The 13,871-nt window shown below is 39.7% G+C and overlaps 1 protein-coding gene across 12 annotated transcripts in view; it reads left to right on the top strand.

Annotated features, from left to right (window-relative positions):
• Positions 1-12,061, top strand: part of CDC42BPB (CDC42 binding protein kinase beta) — a 108,232-nt gene extending 96,171 nt beyond the window's left edge. For 8 of the 12 annotated variants that reach the window (XM_049828985.1, XM_049828984.1, XM_049828981.1 and 5 more), the window contains 8 exons: positions 2,844-3,440; positions 6,096-6,193; positions 6,305-6,389; positions 6,545-6,665; positions 6,757-6,874; positions 7,957-8,068; positions 8,162-8,232; positions 10,296-12,061. In XM_049828985.1, coding sequence (XP_049684942.1) covers positions 2,844-3,440; positions 6,096-6,193; positions 6,305-6,389; positions 6,545-6,665; positions 6,757-6,874; positions 7,957-8,068; positions 8,162-8,232; positions 10,296-10,427 — 1,334 coding nt within the window. In that variant the 3' untranslated portion in view covers positions 10,428-12,061. Of the gene's footprint in view, positions 1-2,843; positions 3,441-6,095; positions 6,194-6,304; positions 6,390-6,544; positions 6,666-6,756; positions 6,875-7,956; positions 8,069-8,161; positions 8,233-10,295 lie in introns of those variants that run through there. The other 4 variants (XM_049828977.1, XM_049828983.1, XM_049828979.1 and 1 more) reach the window with 2 other exon arrangements.
• Positions 12,062-13,871: the final 1,810 nt, after the last annotated feature.

Below are 13,871 nucleotides of genomic sequence, written 5' to 3'. Positions count from 1 at the left end.
TCCCTGATCCTGTGTTTCCTCCTGAACCTGTTTTTCCCTTCCCATTCTTAATACCCTCTCCCCTCTGCTTTGGGAAAAATGGGATCAGTTTAGCCTATTCTTTCTGAAGACTTACCGTGTCCCTTCCACAAGTTCACACAGAGTGTGCTCCAGGCACCACAGCAAAGTGTGTGCTGTGTAGTCACTGGGCAGCACAGTCATATCCCTCTATCGTTGAATTATTAGGCATCGCAGCTACGGAGTAAGGGAAGCATTTTTCCCTTTAACCTGATACACTGAGCACAAACACAGATAACAATGGGAGATGTGCCTTGGTATGGTGGGGAAAGCATGGAGGCCCAAAGGATTACTAGGACATGAGCATGGGGATCGTTTGGGGTCAATATCTACAAAATGCAATTTTAAACATAGAAAAGCAAGGAACAAGTCTGGTTAATTTTTCAATCTGCTTCCAAAATAAGGTATTCTTATTTTGAACAAACAAATGAAAAAAAAAAAAAAAAAAAGGAAAGAAAAAACTAGTTGAGTTAAACTGAATTTGTAGAAGTAAAGTAATATACTTCTAAGAAGCAACCCAGATTTAAAATACAATAATCTACTACTATTTAGATCCTTTTCCAAGTTACCGTAGGAAATATTAGTTATTTCTTTCTCTCTGACTTTAAAAGCACCAAGCATACCCTGTGAAATCCATGCTTTCTTATAAATCCTGAGGCACTCTAAATTTAGACAACACTCTAAATCCATAATTTTTGTAGTACAAGAGCTAACAGTCTTGGCACTCTGATAGGATTGTTTCTAACAAAATACCTAATGCTTTCTTCACCTATATTTATAACCTCTGAGCTTATGTTCTTCAGGTGTCCTTAACTATGTGGGTGTTGAGGATGTTGAGGTCAGTGATACAGATTTGTAAAATTAAAAGGTGTCTTTTCCAACTTGAGAAAAATCACAGAGATGCTCCTGAAATATCCCTTTGATTGTTTTTAGTCATCGTCACTCAAATATCAGAAAAGATATTTCTTCAATTTTAGCCTTCATGGAAGAGTTTGAATTTCCTTTTTCAATGCAATTTAGGTTGTGGCTATTTGAAAGTTGGATTGCAGTTACACTTGGATTTCAATGTAAAATAAAGCAGTGAATACAGATTTTTAAAGACTTTATTGACTTTCAAAATCAAATGAAGTCAGGGATGTGGGTTTTGGGCAAAGAGCAAAATATTACTGCTTCCTCTTGCTTAGAATAAGCCATTGCCCAATTCCAGGAGAAACTGCTTTATACATGGAGACAGCAGATACTTGAAATTCTTTTTAGCAGTAATAAATGCCATTCCTTTGAGTAAACTTCCAGTGGTCACAATTCTGTAAGTACTTAGATATAAACATAACTTTAGATGCAGATAATTCCAGAGATTCCAGTACAGCTTCTTGCATAAAAGAAAATTGTACATTTAATTTGAAAGGTCATTTCATAAAGGAATGATTATCTGCATCACCGTGTCATATGTAAATGTGAAAATAAATTATCAAATTTGGTTTTAAGTTAAAGGATGTTTTGCAGGAGTTTTCTGTGGGTGGTTCCTGTGTGTTAATACCATTTTTATAAATTTTAATCTCTTTTTCATTTTATGGCAGTTGTAATTTTCAGTGTTAATTAACTGCCAGCTGCTTATATCATAGGTCTTTGGTCAGGATATCACTTAGTTCTTGACAAATAAACTAAACTGTAAGCTGGAGTTGGAGTTAGGGAAAAAATCTTGTCTCTGCGGCAAAGTTCCAACAGCTGGTTATTTCATAGAACATTTCTTTAGACATATCATATATCTATTTGTGCAAGTGGGGCTGTGCCACAAAAGCACTTGACTTTGTGATCTAAACAGCTAAAGTCTTGTTACAAAGTTTACAGAATTTGCTAACTTGGCTAGGTTACTCAACTATTACTGAAAACCGCATATAATCTGCAGCTAATATTTCTTTTTAATTATCATTTACAAATATTTTGAATGCATTCAGCTAACAGAAAGATGAAAGTGCCATTTTAGTATAATTGGCTTATGTGTGTTATATTTCCTAGTTTGGAATTGCTTAGTCTCTTCTATTTGTACCCCATGAAATACTAACTACTTTCTTGAAAGTGCCTGTATACCCATGATCCTAAAAGCAGAACACATTGTACCTAACCCCTTTAGCTGCCTCTAATCCTTCAGTGAAACTCCTCAGCCTGACTAGTCCTTAGTGTGAGAAAGCTTTTCCTGGTGCCTGTCCTAAACCTCTCTTCCTACAGCTTAAGCCCATTCCTTCTTATCCTTTCCCCATCACACACAGAATTTTTTGCCTTTCCATATAAATGTTTAACACCCACTTACTGTACTGCTTTTTTTATTGGCTGAGACATTTGCCAACAGTACAGCATTGTATCCTCAGTTATCAGCATTAAATACTTTATATTTCTTCTTTTTGCGTTCTGCTAATTTGGTCTTCCTCTGTAATTTACTGAAGATACTGATATTTTCCTGAAGGTGGGACCCATTTCAGAAGGTACAGCATCTTACAGTGTATAGATAGTACAGATGTTATTATTTCTGTTTATCCCAGATGTTAAGCAGCCTTTTCCTGAAAAGTGTTGCTGAGACTTTGTATCCATCCATAGAGAGAGTTACAGGAATGCTTTGTTTCATTGTTTGTTCTGAAAATTAATAACAGAGCATTAAATGTGTAATAAGTGCTCTTTCTTATCTGGTATGTGTTTAGAGTCACTTTCAGACATCAGTATGTAACACTGCAGTGTTTCCAGGCCTGATGGTTTTCTTGTTTAACTTATGGCAGCTCTTATTTCCTTTGCAGTGATAGTCCGAGCTGCTGACTGCAAGAAGGTGTACCAGATCGAGCTTGCTCCCAAAGAGAAAATTATCATCCTCATCTGCGGTCGGAACCACCACGTTCACCTTTACCCCTGGACCTCTCTGGATGGGTCGGAAGGAAACTTTGACATTAAGCTTACAGAAACTAAAGGCTGCCAATTGATTACAACTGGAACACTAAAGAAGAGTTCTTCAACTTGTTTGTTTGTGGCTGTCAAACGACAGGTTTTTTGCTATGAAATTCACAGAACTAAACCTTTCCACAAAAAATTTGGTGAAATTCAGGCTCCAGGAACTGTACAGTGGATGGCAGTGTTCAAGGACAAGCTCTGTGTTGGCTACCAGTCTGGGTTCTCTCTGTTGACCATCCAGGGAGATGGACAATCTATAAACCTGGTAAATCCTAATGACCCCTCGCTTATCTTCCTCTCACAGCAGTCTTTTGATGCCCTTTGTGCTGTGGAGCTCAGTAATGAGGAATACCTGCTTTGCTTCAGCCATATGGGAGTATACGTCGATTCGCAAGGTCGAAGGTCACGCATGCAGGAACTAATGTGGCCTGCAACTCCTGTTGCCTGTAGTATGTATATGTTTTTCTGTTGCCATATCCCTGTTGCTGCTTTACTTGTCTAAAAATAATCAGCACTGTATTCTATTTTGCTTTGATTTGTCTTTCAATATTTACAGTTCAAGTTTTGATGAGTTAACAGCATACATAGTTCTTCCTGATGGTAGTTTTGGACTTGGCGATCTCCTGGGCTGAGATCCTGGATGCTGCAAGAAAAGAAGCTCTGTCTTGTTACAGGACACAGAAGAACAAATAATGGAATGCAAAATAACTCTTACAGAGAGTAGTCCTGGATGCAGGACAGTGCAAGACTACCAGTCTGTGAAATTCTGTAAAGATTTTTGCTCCCCTGGAGAGTGTAAATGTCTAGTTGTCTGTAGGATGTCTTCTGTATCCTGTACTCAAAGTACAATAGAAAGTTGAAGAAATGGTGTAGCTGTGACTCTAAAGGTTCATAAAGATAACAAAGTAACAGGTAAAAATACTGCTTTTGGCAGAACTGGTAGCAATTTTTCACCGTTTGGTTTTATTTTTAGGTGGAGAATTTCCAAGAATAATATAGGCAGGTGGAGGGTGACTTTTCAACTGCTCTGCTTGTTTGGGGAGCATTGGTTTATCAGCTATTTAGGATAGAAGCACACGCAGAGCATTTTTCAGTATTCAGTAGTCAAAGACAGTTCATGATAAAACAGGAATTTCTGTTTGGACCTCAAATAGCAATTAAAATGTTTTGAATGATTGAAGGCAAGAAATAGCTTTTTGTTTAAATAGTACAGCGAACAGTTAGGTGCGTGTTGGTTTGATCAGGCCAGGCTCTAATAGCAGTTTGTTTAATTTTAATTGTCTTGAACTGAAATTGTTCGCTTGCTTTACTCTGACCTAATTCTGTACAGGAGTCTGAAGCAAAGGCCCAAGGAAACAATGTAGTTGCAAATTTACTTTAAAACACCATTAGCCAAAGCTAATGTTTCCTTTTCCTTTATCAGCTTTACAGTATTTTGCATTTCAGCAAACTAGGCTTGCTAGTTAATGGTTTTGTCTGTTATTATTAGAAGCTGTTCTTACTGTAAACGATTTTATAGCATTCTTGTATGTGCAATCCTGAGTGGTGTTGGCCTAGGGCTGTTTTGGAAAGAGCAACTTTTTCCGCTACCAAAGGAAATGGGATTGCTTCCCTTTTCATTAGCCTTGTCCTCCCTCCTTAGTCCTGGTTATCTGTCACTAGTGATGGTGACTTTTTTTAACTGTCCCATCAGGACATCATTGAAGTGGAAATGGTTCTCCCCCATTGCAGTTTCTGCTGTGGTAAAGGACCATGTTGTAGAGAGGTTTTAGGATACAGTGGAGAATTTGTCTCTAGGGCATTCAGTCCCCTCATGCTGGGAGAGGCCGAGGTCTGCACTAAGACAGTCAACTCTCTTACGTTGGGTGGCCTGACTAGGTTGCAGTTAAACCAGCTTAATGTGCTGCTTCTGTTCTGAGTCGGTGTAGGCATTGTGGGGCTGCTTAGCTTGAGTACAGTGGAGTGCAAAGACTTGGAGCCAGCGGGTCTCAAAGCTGTAGCGTGGGCAAGCCCAGTGCAGACACTGACGTGTCTGACTGGGAATCGGTTGAGATCTGATCAAGCTCATCAGCTCTGACTGGTAAGTGCTGGCCTTGGCTACAAGCTGGCTAGGCAGAAGCAGTTGGTGTTTCTGTCTGATGCTCAGTGGTCTCTCTTGATTTGGACGTCCAAGCCAACTGTGACCCCGTGTAATAAATACTTGACTATAAATCACTGCTGCGATGCATATTTATGATAGCTGTCCAACACTTTCTTTGAATGAATTTTAAAAATAGCACCACAACCTTACTTCAGATCTTAAAAGATTCTGTGATGTGTTTAGTATCCTACTGGGTTATTTTCCCTTTGTTTATTGAAGCAGTTCTTTATTAAATGACATAAATTTCCAGTAACTGCTCTTTACATCAGGACACAGGCTTTACATGAGCAGAAGTGTGTTGATATGAAGCTCCAGGGATCTCCGCTTTTAGTTTGACCTAAAATGAACTTGTCTGCTGATGCCTTTTATGCTTTTTTAAAAAAAAAAAGTTGAAAAGAGAAAATGGGTTGTGGGCTTTAAGCATTGACATTTTTCTGTTAACCTGATGAAAGCAACCCATACATGAATATCTAAAGCTAGATAATTGTTAGCAAAAGAGGAAGGAAATTGAGAACGGATCCACATCATGACTTCATGACCCACCTCACAGATGGTGGCCCTCTCTTTTCCCCTGCACGCAGCAGATGTATAGTTAGTTTGCTGCTTCCGAAATGAAGTAATCTGCATCTGTAGAAAAGCTAGCTGCTCAGTTCCTACCAAGTAGCAAATTTGTGTGCATCTGAAAACTTCAGAGGCCATTTTGCAATTTCATGAAATCATAATTTGAAGTTTAAAAATACTGAAAGGGTCAAATTTAGATCTTTCATGATGCTGGCAGTTGTTGTTAGCAAACCTATTATCACAAAAGTATCTGTTTGAAAGTGGGGCTGGGAAAAATTGTTTTAAAATGTATCTTGCACATAGAGGAAAACATGTAACTATTGAAATTTGCTCACCTATATGTAGTTCTGGACTACCGAAACCATATTAGGGTTTTCTGTTTTTTTTTTTTTAATCTGTGCAGGTTGCAATTCTTCATATGTAACAGTGTATAGCGAGTATGGTGTTGATGTATTTGATGTTAACACTATGGAATGGGTCCAGACTATTGGCCTGCGAAGGGTACGTAATTTTCTCTGAATATAGAACTTAACTGGGTTAATTCCAAATGGGATGTTTCTTCAGTGTGTATGCTAGGCTTGAGTTAATTCTCTGTCACCTTCCTCAAAACAGATCAGACCATTAAACATGGACGGCACACTGAATCTCCTTAACTGCGAGCCACCAAGACTAATATATTTCAAGAACAAGTTTGCAGGTGAGTACTGATCAAGGGGAGATACAGGAAAATGATACAAAGCTAACTGGGTAATTTTAAGCAATGTTACCTTTGCATGAGATGAAACTTGTACTGAATGCATCTGGGTCAACATGTACCTATGTATGTAAAATTCCATTGTGATATTATTGCAGCAGGAGCTGTCCTCAGTGTACCAGAAACATCTGACAATAGCAAGAAGCAAATGCTTCGAACTAGAAGCAAAAGAAGATTTGTATTTAAGGTTCCCGAGGAAGAGCGATTACAACAAAGGCGGTAAGAATTTAATCGTGCTCTGTAGCTTAATATACATGATGACATGCAGACACTGAGAATGCTAATAGTAAAAATCACTCTGTTCTTTTAGGGAAATGCTTAGAGACCCTGAGCTAAGGTCAAAGATGATTTCTAACCCAACAAATTTCAACCATGTGGCTCATATGGGACCAGGAGATGGAATGCAGGTTCTCATGGATCTCCCACTGGTAAAATACATTTAAAAGGGAGGAATATATATGTGCATTTGTTTGTGCTCAGAAAAACTGTGAAGCTGAGCTGTGTGGGGTTCAAGTATTCTCTCTGTACCAAATTCTTCTTTTAATCATTTTGAGAAAGGTGAACCTTCCTGATGTGCAATGCTTCTAAATCCTGTGCAAGGAAATACTGCTGACTTATAGCTGACTTATGAATGAGACACTGAAAGAAATAGATATCACTGCCAACAGCTTGTTAGTAGTTTTGTAAATAATCAGTCTCTCCTCCTTCCTTTTTCTTGTTTGTCTTCTTAAAATAACAGAATGAATTTCCTTCCCCCTCATCCTCTTGACATTCTGCTCTGATATCACCTCCAACAGGCTTTGAGCACGTCTATCACACTTCTCCAGAGTGACCATTCCTCACTGCAAGGCTCCCCTCTGCTTTCTTCCTCTTCCTGTCCCTCCTCTGCTTCCCTAGCAAGGGTAGGAGTAGCTACAAACTGTTAGGAACTGGAATGGTGTGCTTGTGGCACTTCGCCAATTCTAGAGCAGAAACAAAGGGGAAAAAACTAATGCTGTGGAGGTAACTAAGATGCATGTAAGTTGCAGTGCTTTATAGCATTATTTTTATTTTGTATTTCAAAAATACAGCATTTTGTTGAGCTATTCAGTGTTAAATCCATGAGAGGAAGGTGTGAAGATACACTTTTATGTTCTGTACCCTCCATTTTATAGCTGCTAGTCAGGCTTTCTTTTGTCCTTCTCAGCTAGCCCAGATGAGGGTAATGCATTTGTCCTTTCAGCAGGAGGAGGAAGGAAAGCAGCGCTGTTGGTACAGTCCCTGCCCCTTCATAGAGGGTTTGCTGGCTGACAGGTTCCAGTGGCTGCTATGGGGCTTAGTTCTTTCTCTGTCTTTCTCAGGGTTTGTGTCTGTTACTGAAAATATGTGGATGTGGTCAAGTAAGTTCAGAGTTTTTCTACCAACACTGGGTTGTAATAGCTTCAAAAGCACAGTAAAGTTTTCATGAGTTACAACTCCTAGTTGGATAGCTTTTGTTGCTGGCTAACAAGGTGTTTCGTTTCAACTGTAGAGTGTCCTACCTGCTGCACAGGATGAAAAACCATGTCCACCTACAGCTAACCTCTCACGGCAGCAGCAGCAGCAGCAGAGAAACAAAACCTATATTTCATGGCCCTCGTCAAGTAAGGCTGGAAGCAAGCTTGTCAGTTCTGAGCTGTAATTTATGGCTTCAACAAGAGGTGTAAACCCACCTTTTTTTCCTTCTTTCTCTATAGGTGGCAGTGATGTGGGAGGAGCCATGCCTTCCCGAAGTATGTCCGATCCTGACCAGGAGTTTGACAAAGAGGTAAAGTAGCTTTTATTAAATGGAGACTTATGATGTCTGGTTGCCATAGATGGTTTTCTTTTTCCAATAAATTAAATTTCTGAGGAAATACTTCATAAAGACCATGATTTTGACGATGCTTTCCTTCCACAAATATTTCCCCCAGCCTGTAATACATGTTTGCAAGTTAGATATGCCAGCAAAAAAGCAAAGCTGTGAAGAGATCTTTTTATGGTGATATTTTAAGAAGTGTATTATGTCTTGGATTAAGCTTTGTAGACAAGGGAAATGTGACTAATTGATGAAATGTCCTCAAAGCTCCTAAAAATGTTCTCTGGGCTATTAGCATAGAATAGCAAAGTAATACGACTAGTTAAGTAATTTTCTGTGCTGCCTTAAGGAAGACTTTTTGTCACGTAACTTGAGAAGAAATCATATTTTAAAACACGTAAAGCTGCTTTGAGCAAGAGTAAAAGTACGTGCCAGTAGTCACCAAACTGAAAGTGTCCTGGCTGTACAAAACTGGTGTCCCTGAATCTAAGGGGAGAAGATGTATGATTTTTGTTTCCTTGATTTGTCATGGGTGTAGCTTCTTCCAAGCTTTGCTCAAGCACTGCCTGTGCAAGGAAAGTGTTAGGAATCATTCCTGGGAAGCAAACGCCTAGATCAAGATCTTTGCATCTTCTTAGTGCTTTTTCATACCCAACTATAGGCCCATGTAATGTTCTGGATTTTGAAGGGTGTTTTCCTGAAGCCAGACCTTTGCAGGATGCCTTAGTACACCCCAAGTCAAAGCATTTGTCCAGAGTTCCGATCACAGCTGTGCTCTGACTTCCTTTGTCACCTTGAGTAAGCCATTAAAAGCATGTGAAAATAGGGATCTCTAAACACAGGTATTTTTAAAACTCTCTTGATTTTCAAAGGTGCTGATGATGGACTATGCTTGTTGACTTATTCTGCAGCATCCTTCCCAAATACCATTACATTCCATGCTGTAACGATAATTGCTGTTTGTAGGCACAAGTAGTGGTGGATTCTGAGGTTTTTACATTTTCTTTTTTGGTAGATCTTAGAATTTCTTATGACTTCTTAAATTAAAAAAAGGAGGCTCTAATAACACCTTTTGGCTTTATACTATTTTTCCCATGGCTTTTGGCTTTATCACAGAATGAACTGGATCATGCTAGGATAATCCTGTTATAGATGATCTTATTACTGTTTGAGCCATGCAAAACCTTGTGAACAGCATACTTGAAGGATGTTACCTTTCAAGCTATTCATTAAATATATATTCCCTTTCTTGAAAATAACTTGCTGCGATGGTACCAGTTTTTCCTATGCAGTATTTCATTAGCTGTGAATGTGTGCAGTGCTCAGAGTTGTAACTCACCAAAATAGTGGGAAACTTGCCAGCCATCCTGTTGAAGTGAGAGGAGTCTGTGAAGGCAAATATCCAACAACCAGTCTAACGCTGGGGAAACAAGTGTAGATAGACTGTCTTTACTAGATATTGACGTAGGGAGTCTCCAGTAAGTATATTCTGTTTCCAGATCTCCAGCCTGATACTTGGCAACCTTCACTCTTTTGTCAGGCACTTCACATGCTTGCCACTGTTGCTCTTTTGTAAACAGTTCATATGCTTGTTTCCTTCCTTCTCACCAAAGTGAAGATGATTTGACCGTAATTGTTTACATGTTTATATGGGTGGATAAATCTACTCCTGGGCTATAAAAATTGCTTAAAAAACACAGGCGGGTAAACCCAGAACAACAGTGGACAGACGGATGTGTTCCATCAGGAAAGCTTTGCAATGGCTAAAGGAGAGGAGACTGAGATGTAGCAATTTCCACATACTTTGCCATAATTCCTGTGAAGTCAGAAGGTCACCTTCAGGACTGCACTGCAGCCTGTTGACGATAATGGAAGTATTTGCATGAATATTTAGCTATGAAATGAGTCTAATACACACCGCTGCGTAGGTGTTGCTCACCCTCATTTTTGAGTGCCTTTGAAAGCTTTTGAGTGTAAAGAATTGATTTTAAGTAAGCATAATTATTTTTTTTTTTTATGTTTCTTGTTAACAGCCTGATTCAGACTCCACGAAACATTCTACTCCATCCAACAGCTCAAATCCAAGTGGTCCCCCAAGTCCCAACTCTCCTCATAGGAATCAGCTTACACTAGATGGACTGGACCAGTCAACCTGTGATGCATAACACTACCACATTCACCGTTCTGGCTTCAATCATCCACTACTCCGTGGAGTATTCAAGAGCAGGGCAAAGCTGTCTCAGATGCTAGTGCCAAGACTGACACTGAATCTCTAGTGTTGTACAAGAATAATTATATATCCAGATTGTAGATACAACTATTGAAGAAAATTCTTTACTAAATAGCAATTGAGCTTTTTATGCAGAATTGTTCACTGCTCAGTTATGGTTGATTCCTTTCTGCACAGCTGTGACGGTTTTATTGCATAGGAGCATTTAAGGCCACCAGTAAATAGTCTTATTCTTATGCTGAAGAAGAAATAGAGAGAGATACTGATAATGTTGCTACAATATCAGGAATATTATTTTTCTATAGAATGATGTAATGTCTCATTAGCAGGAAATCCTTTTAGACACAATTTGGACCTCTAAATAGGAAATGTGAGCAGGTCTAGTTACATCCTCAGATGAATACACTTCTCCCTTTTTCCCATAACTGTTTGTTTCCTAAATCTTAAGGAGAATGCTAGGAAGCTGTAGGTCGTTTCCAACATCAATAGAATCACCAGGAAGTTAAAAAAAAAAAAAAAAAAAGTTGGTTGTAGTTTTGTGGCCTTTTAATTCATTTAGCCATTACATATACAGCTGCATAACTGTCTTTCTATCTTTCTACCAACTTTTTAGTCTTGTACATAGGACTACTGCCAGTTATCTTTTACCCATACCCTGCTTTTTAGTCCTCATCAATCAGTCATTAGTCAGGGCTTTCAAAATATTGGTAACTACTGCTGTGAAAAAAATGTTCCTCCTAGTTCCTGCCTATCTCCTTCTGAGAAGCTGTTTCTCCTGGGTTTTTTGGTGTAAGGACACACTACATTGTTTAGCTAGCAAGCCTTCCCATGGACGCATTGCCCTCGAAGTCTGCTTGATCTAAGGGACTATATCACACTAAAACATCAGTCTGTTGTATTGGTTACCAAAGTGGAACGTGAAGGATGTGTAACTGGGGGTGCTGCTTTTCTCATTAATTGTATCCTCACCTGCATGAAGACCCCATGATTATTAATCAAGTATTGATCATGTAGAAAAATGCACAACACACTCCTGTATATTTTGCTATGGCCCACGTGCAGTGGTGATGTTTTGCGTGTATATTTAATCTCATGCTTCCATGTATTATACATTTAGTAATCAAAGGTTTGTGACCATGTTTCATTAAAAGCTTGTAATTAATTCAGTGGCTGGCATATCCAGTTTGTCATTGTCACACTAGTGTGCCTTCTGTGCCAATTTTATGACAGTTGGATGTCACTTATTTAAAATTTGGTTTAAATGGGCTAATGATATACCAATGGCTAATGTTCTTTTCTGAAACACTGTATAGGACGTGCACTTATCTTTAGTTTAAACTGAGTGTTCTAGTCAACATTTAATCCTGTTACGTTAAGTGTTCGACAGTACTTGCTCTTTTTCTCAGATTCTTGATAAAGGGGCTCAGTTAGAGCTGGACACTACTGCTTTGGGGGTTTTCTGGTTTTTACTTTTTTAATGTAAGTCTAAGTCTTTGTAATTATTGAATTGTGAGAACATTTTTGAACAATTTACCTGTCAATAAAGCAGAAGAGGGAGGTTTTAAAGTTCATAGTCGTCTGTCTTGACATGTGAAAACAGTCCACCGCTGACACTTGCTTTAGTTTCATGGTAGATTCACTTTGTTCACATGGACAGCTTACATAAACTGAAAGATACTTTGAAGCTCCATACCTGAATGCTATGAGAAAGGTGTGTGTTTCTGCACGTAAATGCATGTTCAGGAGTGATGGAAGTCCTTTTGGTGGAATACAGTGTTGAAATTTTGTGCCCTTGGTTTGTGTTAGAGTTGTCATTTCATCGAGTCGCTGGCCCCATTAATTCATTTTTAAGTTATTTATGTGACTATTTCCTTATGGCCAAAGCACAGTAAGGAGGCTGCAGGATCTATACCAAGCAACTTAAGTGTGATAAAACAATAAAGACTTTTGACTTCTTGTCAAAGCAGTAGTTGCAAAGAAACACTTGGGAACATTTCAAGGACTGGTGTGTGAATGGTGCAGCCCCTGATAGAGGGGATTTTTTTAAAGGTCCCCTCATGCTCCAGTATTTGAGCACCACAGAGCTCACTGGACCAGAACAGAGCCAACATCTCCAGTGTGTCCTGGGTAAGTGTCCCTCATGCCTTATGGAGTGCCTAAGTGCTCCTGGATTGCTTCTCGCTTTGTCTTGCCCATCCTACTCCAGGTTATTTAAATGGGGAAGGCCTAGGTGCATGTCGAAAGGCATGGACGCTGTTGTTCCTCGCTTGAGCAAACCCACCTGGGCAAGGCCAGCAGGCTGAGGTGGGGCGGGTTGGGAAAGTGCACCGGCACTCTGCCCTGGGGACTGGGGTGATAGCTGACAGGAGGTTTGAGGGCTGTGTGCCGGAAGCTTTCTCACAAGTATTCATGCTAATCAGCCTTTGACTTTTAAAAAACATTTCTACTGTTCTTGAGCTGATTTTTCTCTGTGCAGTGAGGACTTCGTATGACAACAAAGTCTTTAATTATGGGGGTATTAAATCATAGCACTCAGCACTGCCAGGGCTAGGTTATAATTTAAGCAGAACATTTCTAGAAAAATAAATTAATTGCTTAGTATGAATACATTATTCTCTTCTTTTTTTTTTTTTTTCCCCCCTCAAGTCTGGCCAAGCAGAATTCCTCCTCAAGTCCTGTACCACAGCCCTTTGCAAACCTCTTCCCTTAAGGCTTCTGATTCCGGTTACCTAAAGAGTCCTCCTAAGCCCTCAGGAGAACTTTCAGAAATGCAGAAATTCAAGACTCGATGTGAAATATTCTTCTGACGGTGCACTTTCTTCTCCCTGGAGGCTACCAGTCTAGTATCACAAGTGAGGAATTGAGTTTTGCAAGGAACGAGGATAATTTGGTCTCTGCGTTCCTCTGCCCATTCAATTTCCATAGAGGCATTACATCAGGTCCCAAAGCTGGGGCAATGGGTGTACTGGCCAGAACTTGGTCACTTCTAGCACAGATCTTTGCCCCAAAAGGCTGCGTATTTTGGAATACATCCTGGTGTCACCTGCTATGCAAGAACTAAACGCATCTGCCAACACCTCTGCCTACAGCGTATGTGCTGAAAATAAACAGCTTCCCAAATGGGTGTGATCTGCTGGAGGGGTGCATAAACACTCACTTCGTGTTTGTGGGGTAAGTGCTTAACACAGTCACAGGGAGGGGTCTTCAGGGTGGACATGCTGAAGGTCCAGGCACCCTCGTTCTGCACAACACCAGATTAGGCAGCCCTGGGAGAAGGCAGATGCATACTCATCTTAAGAGCTGGCACGGTAGTCTAAAGCACTGAGAAGCAGGGGAGCCTTGAGGGAGATGTGACTCTGGGAACTGAACTGCACCATTA

The sequence above is a fragment of the Accipiter gentilis genome, chromosome 25, assembly GCF_929443795.1.
Source record: "Accipiter gentilis chromosome 25, bAccGen1.1, whole genome shotgun sequence".
NCBI lineage: Eukaryota > Metazoa > Chordata > Aves > Accipitriformes > Accipitridae > Astur > Astur gentilis.
The sequence above is the reverse complement of the archived record's forward strand: the minus strand, read 5'-3'. Positions and strand labels throughout refer to the sequence as shown.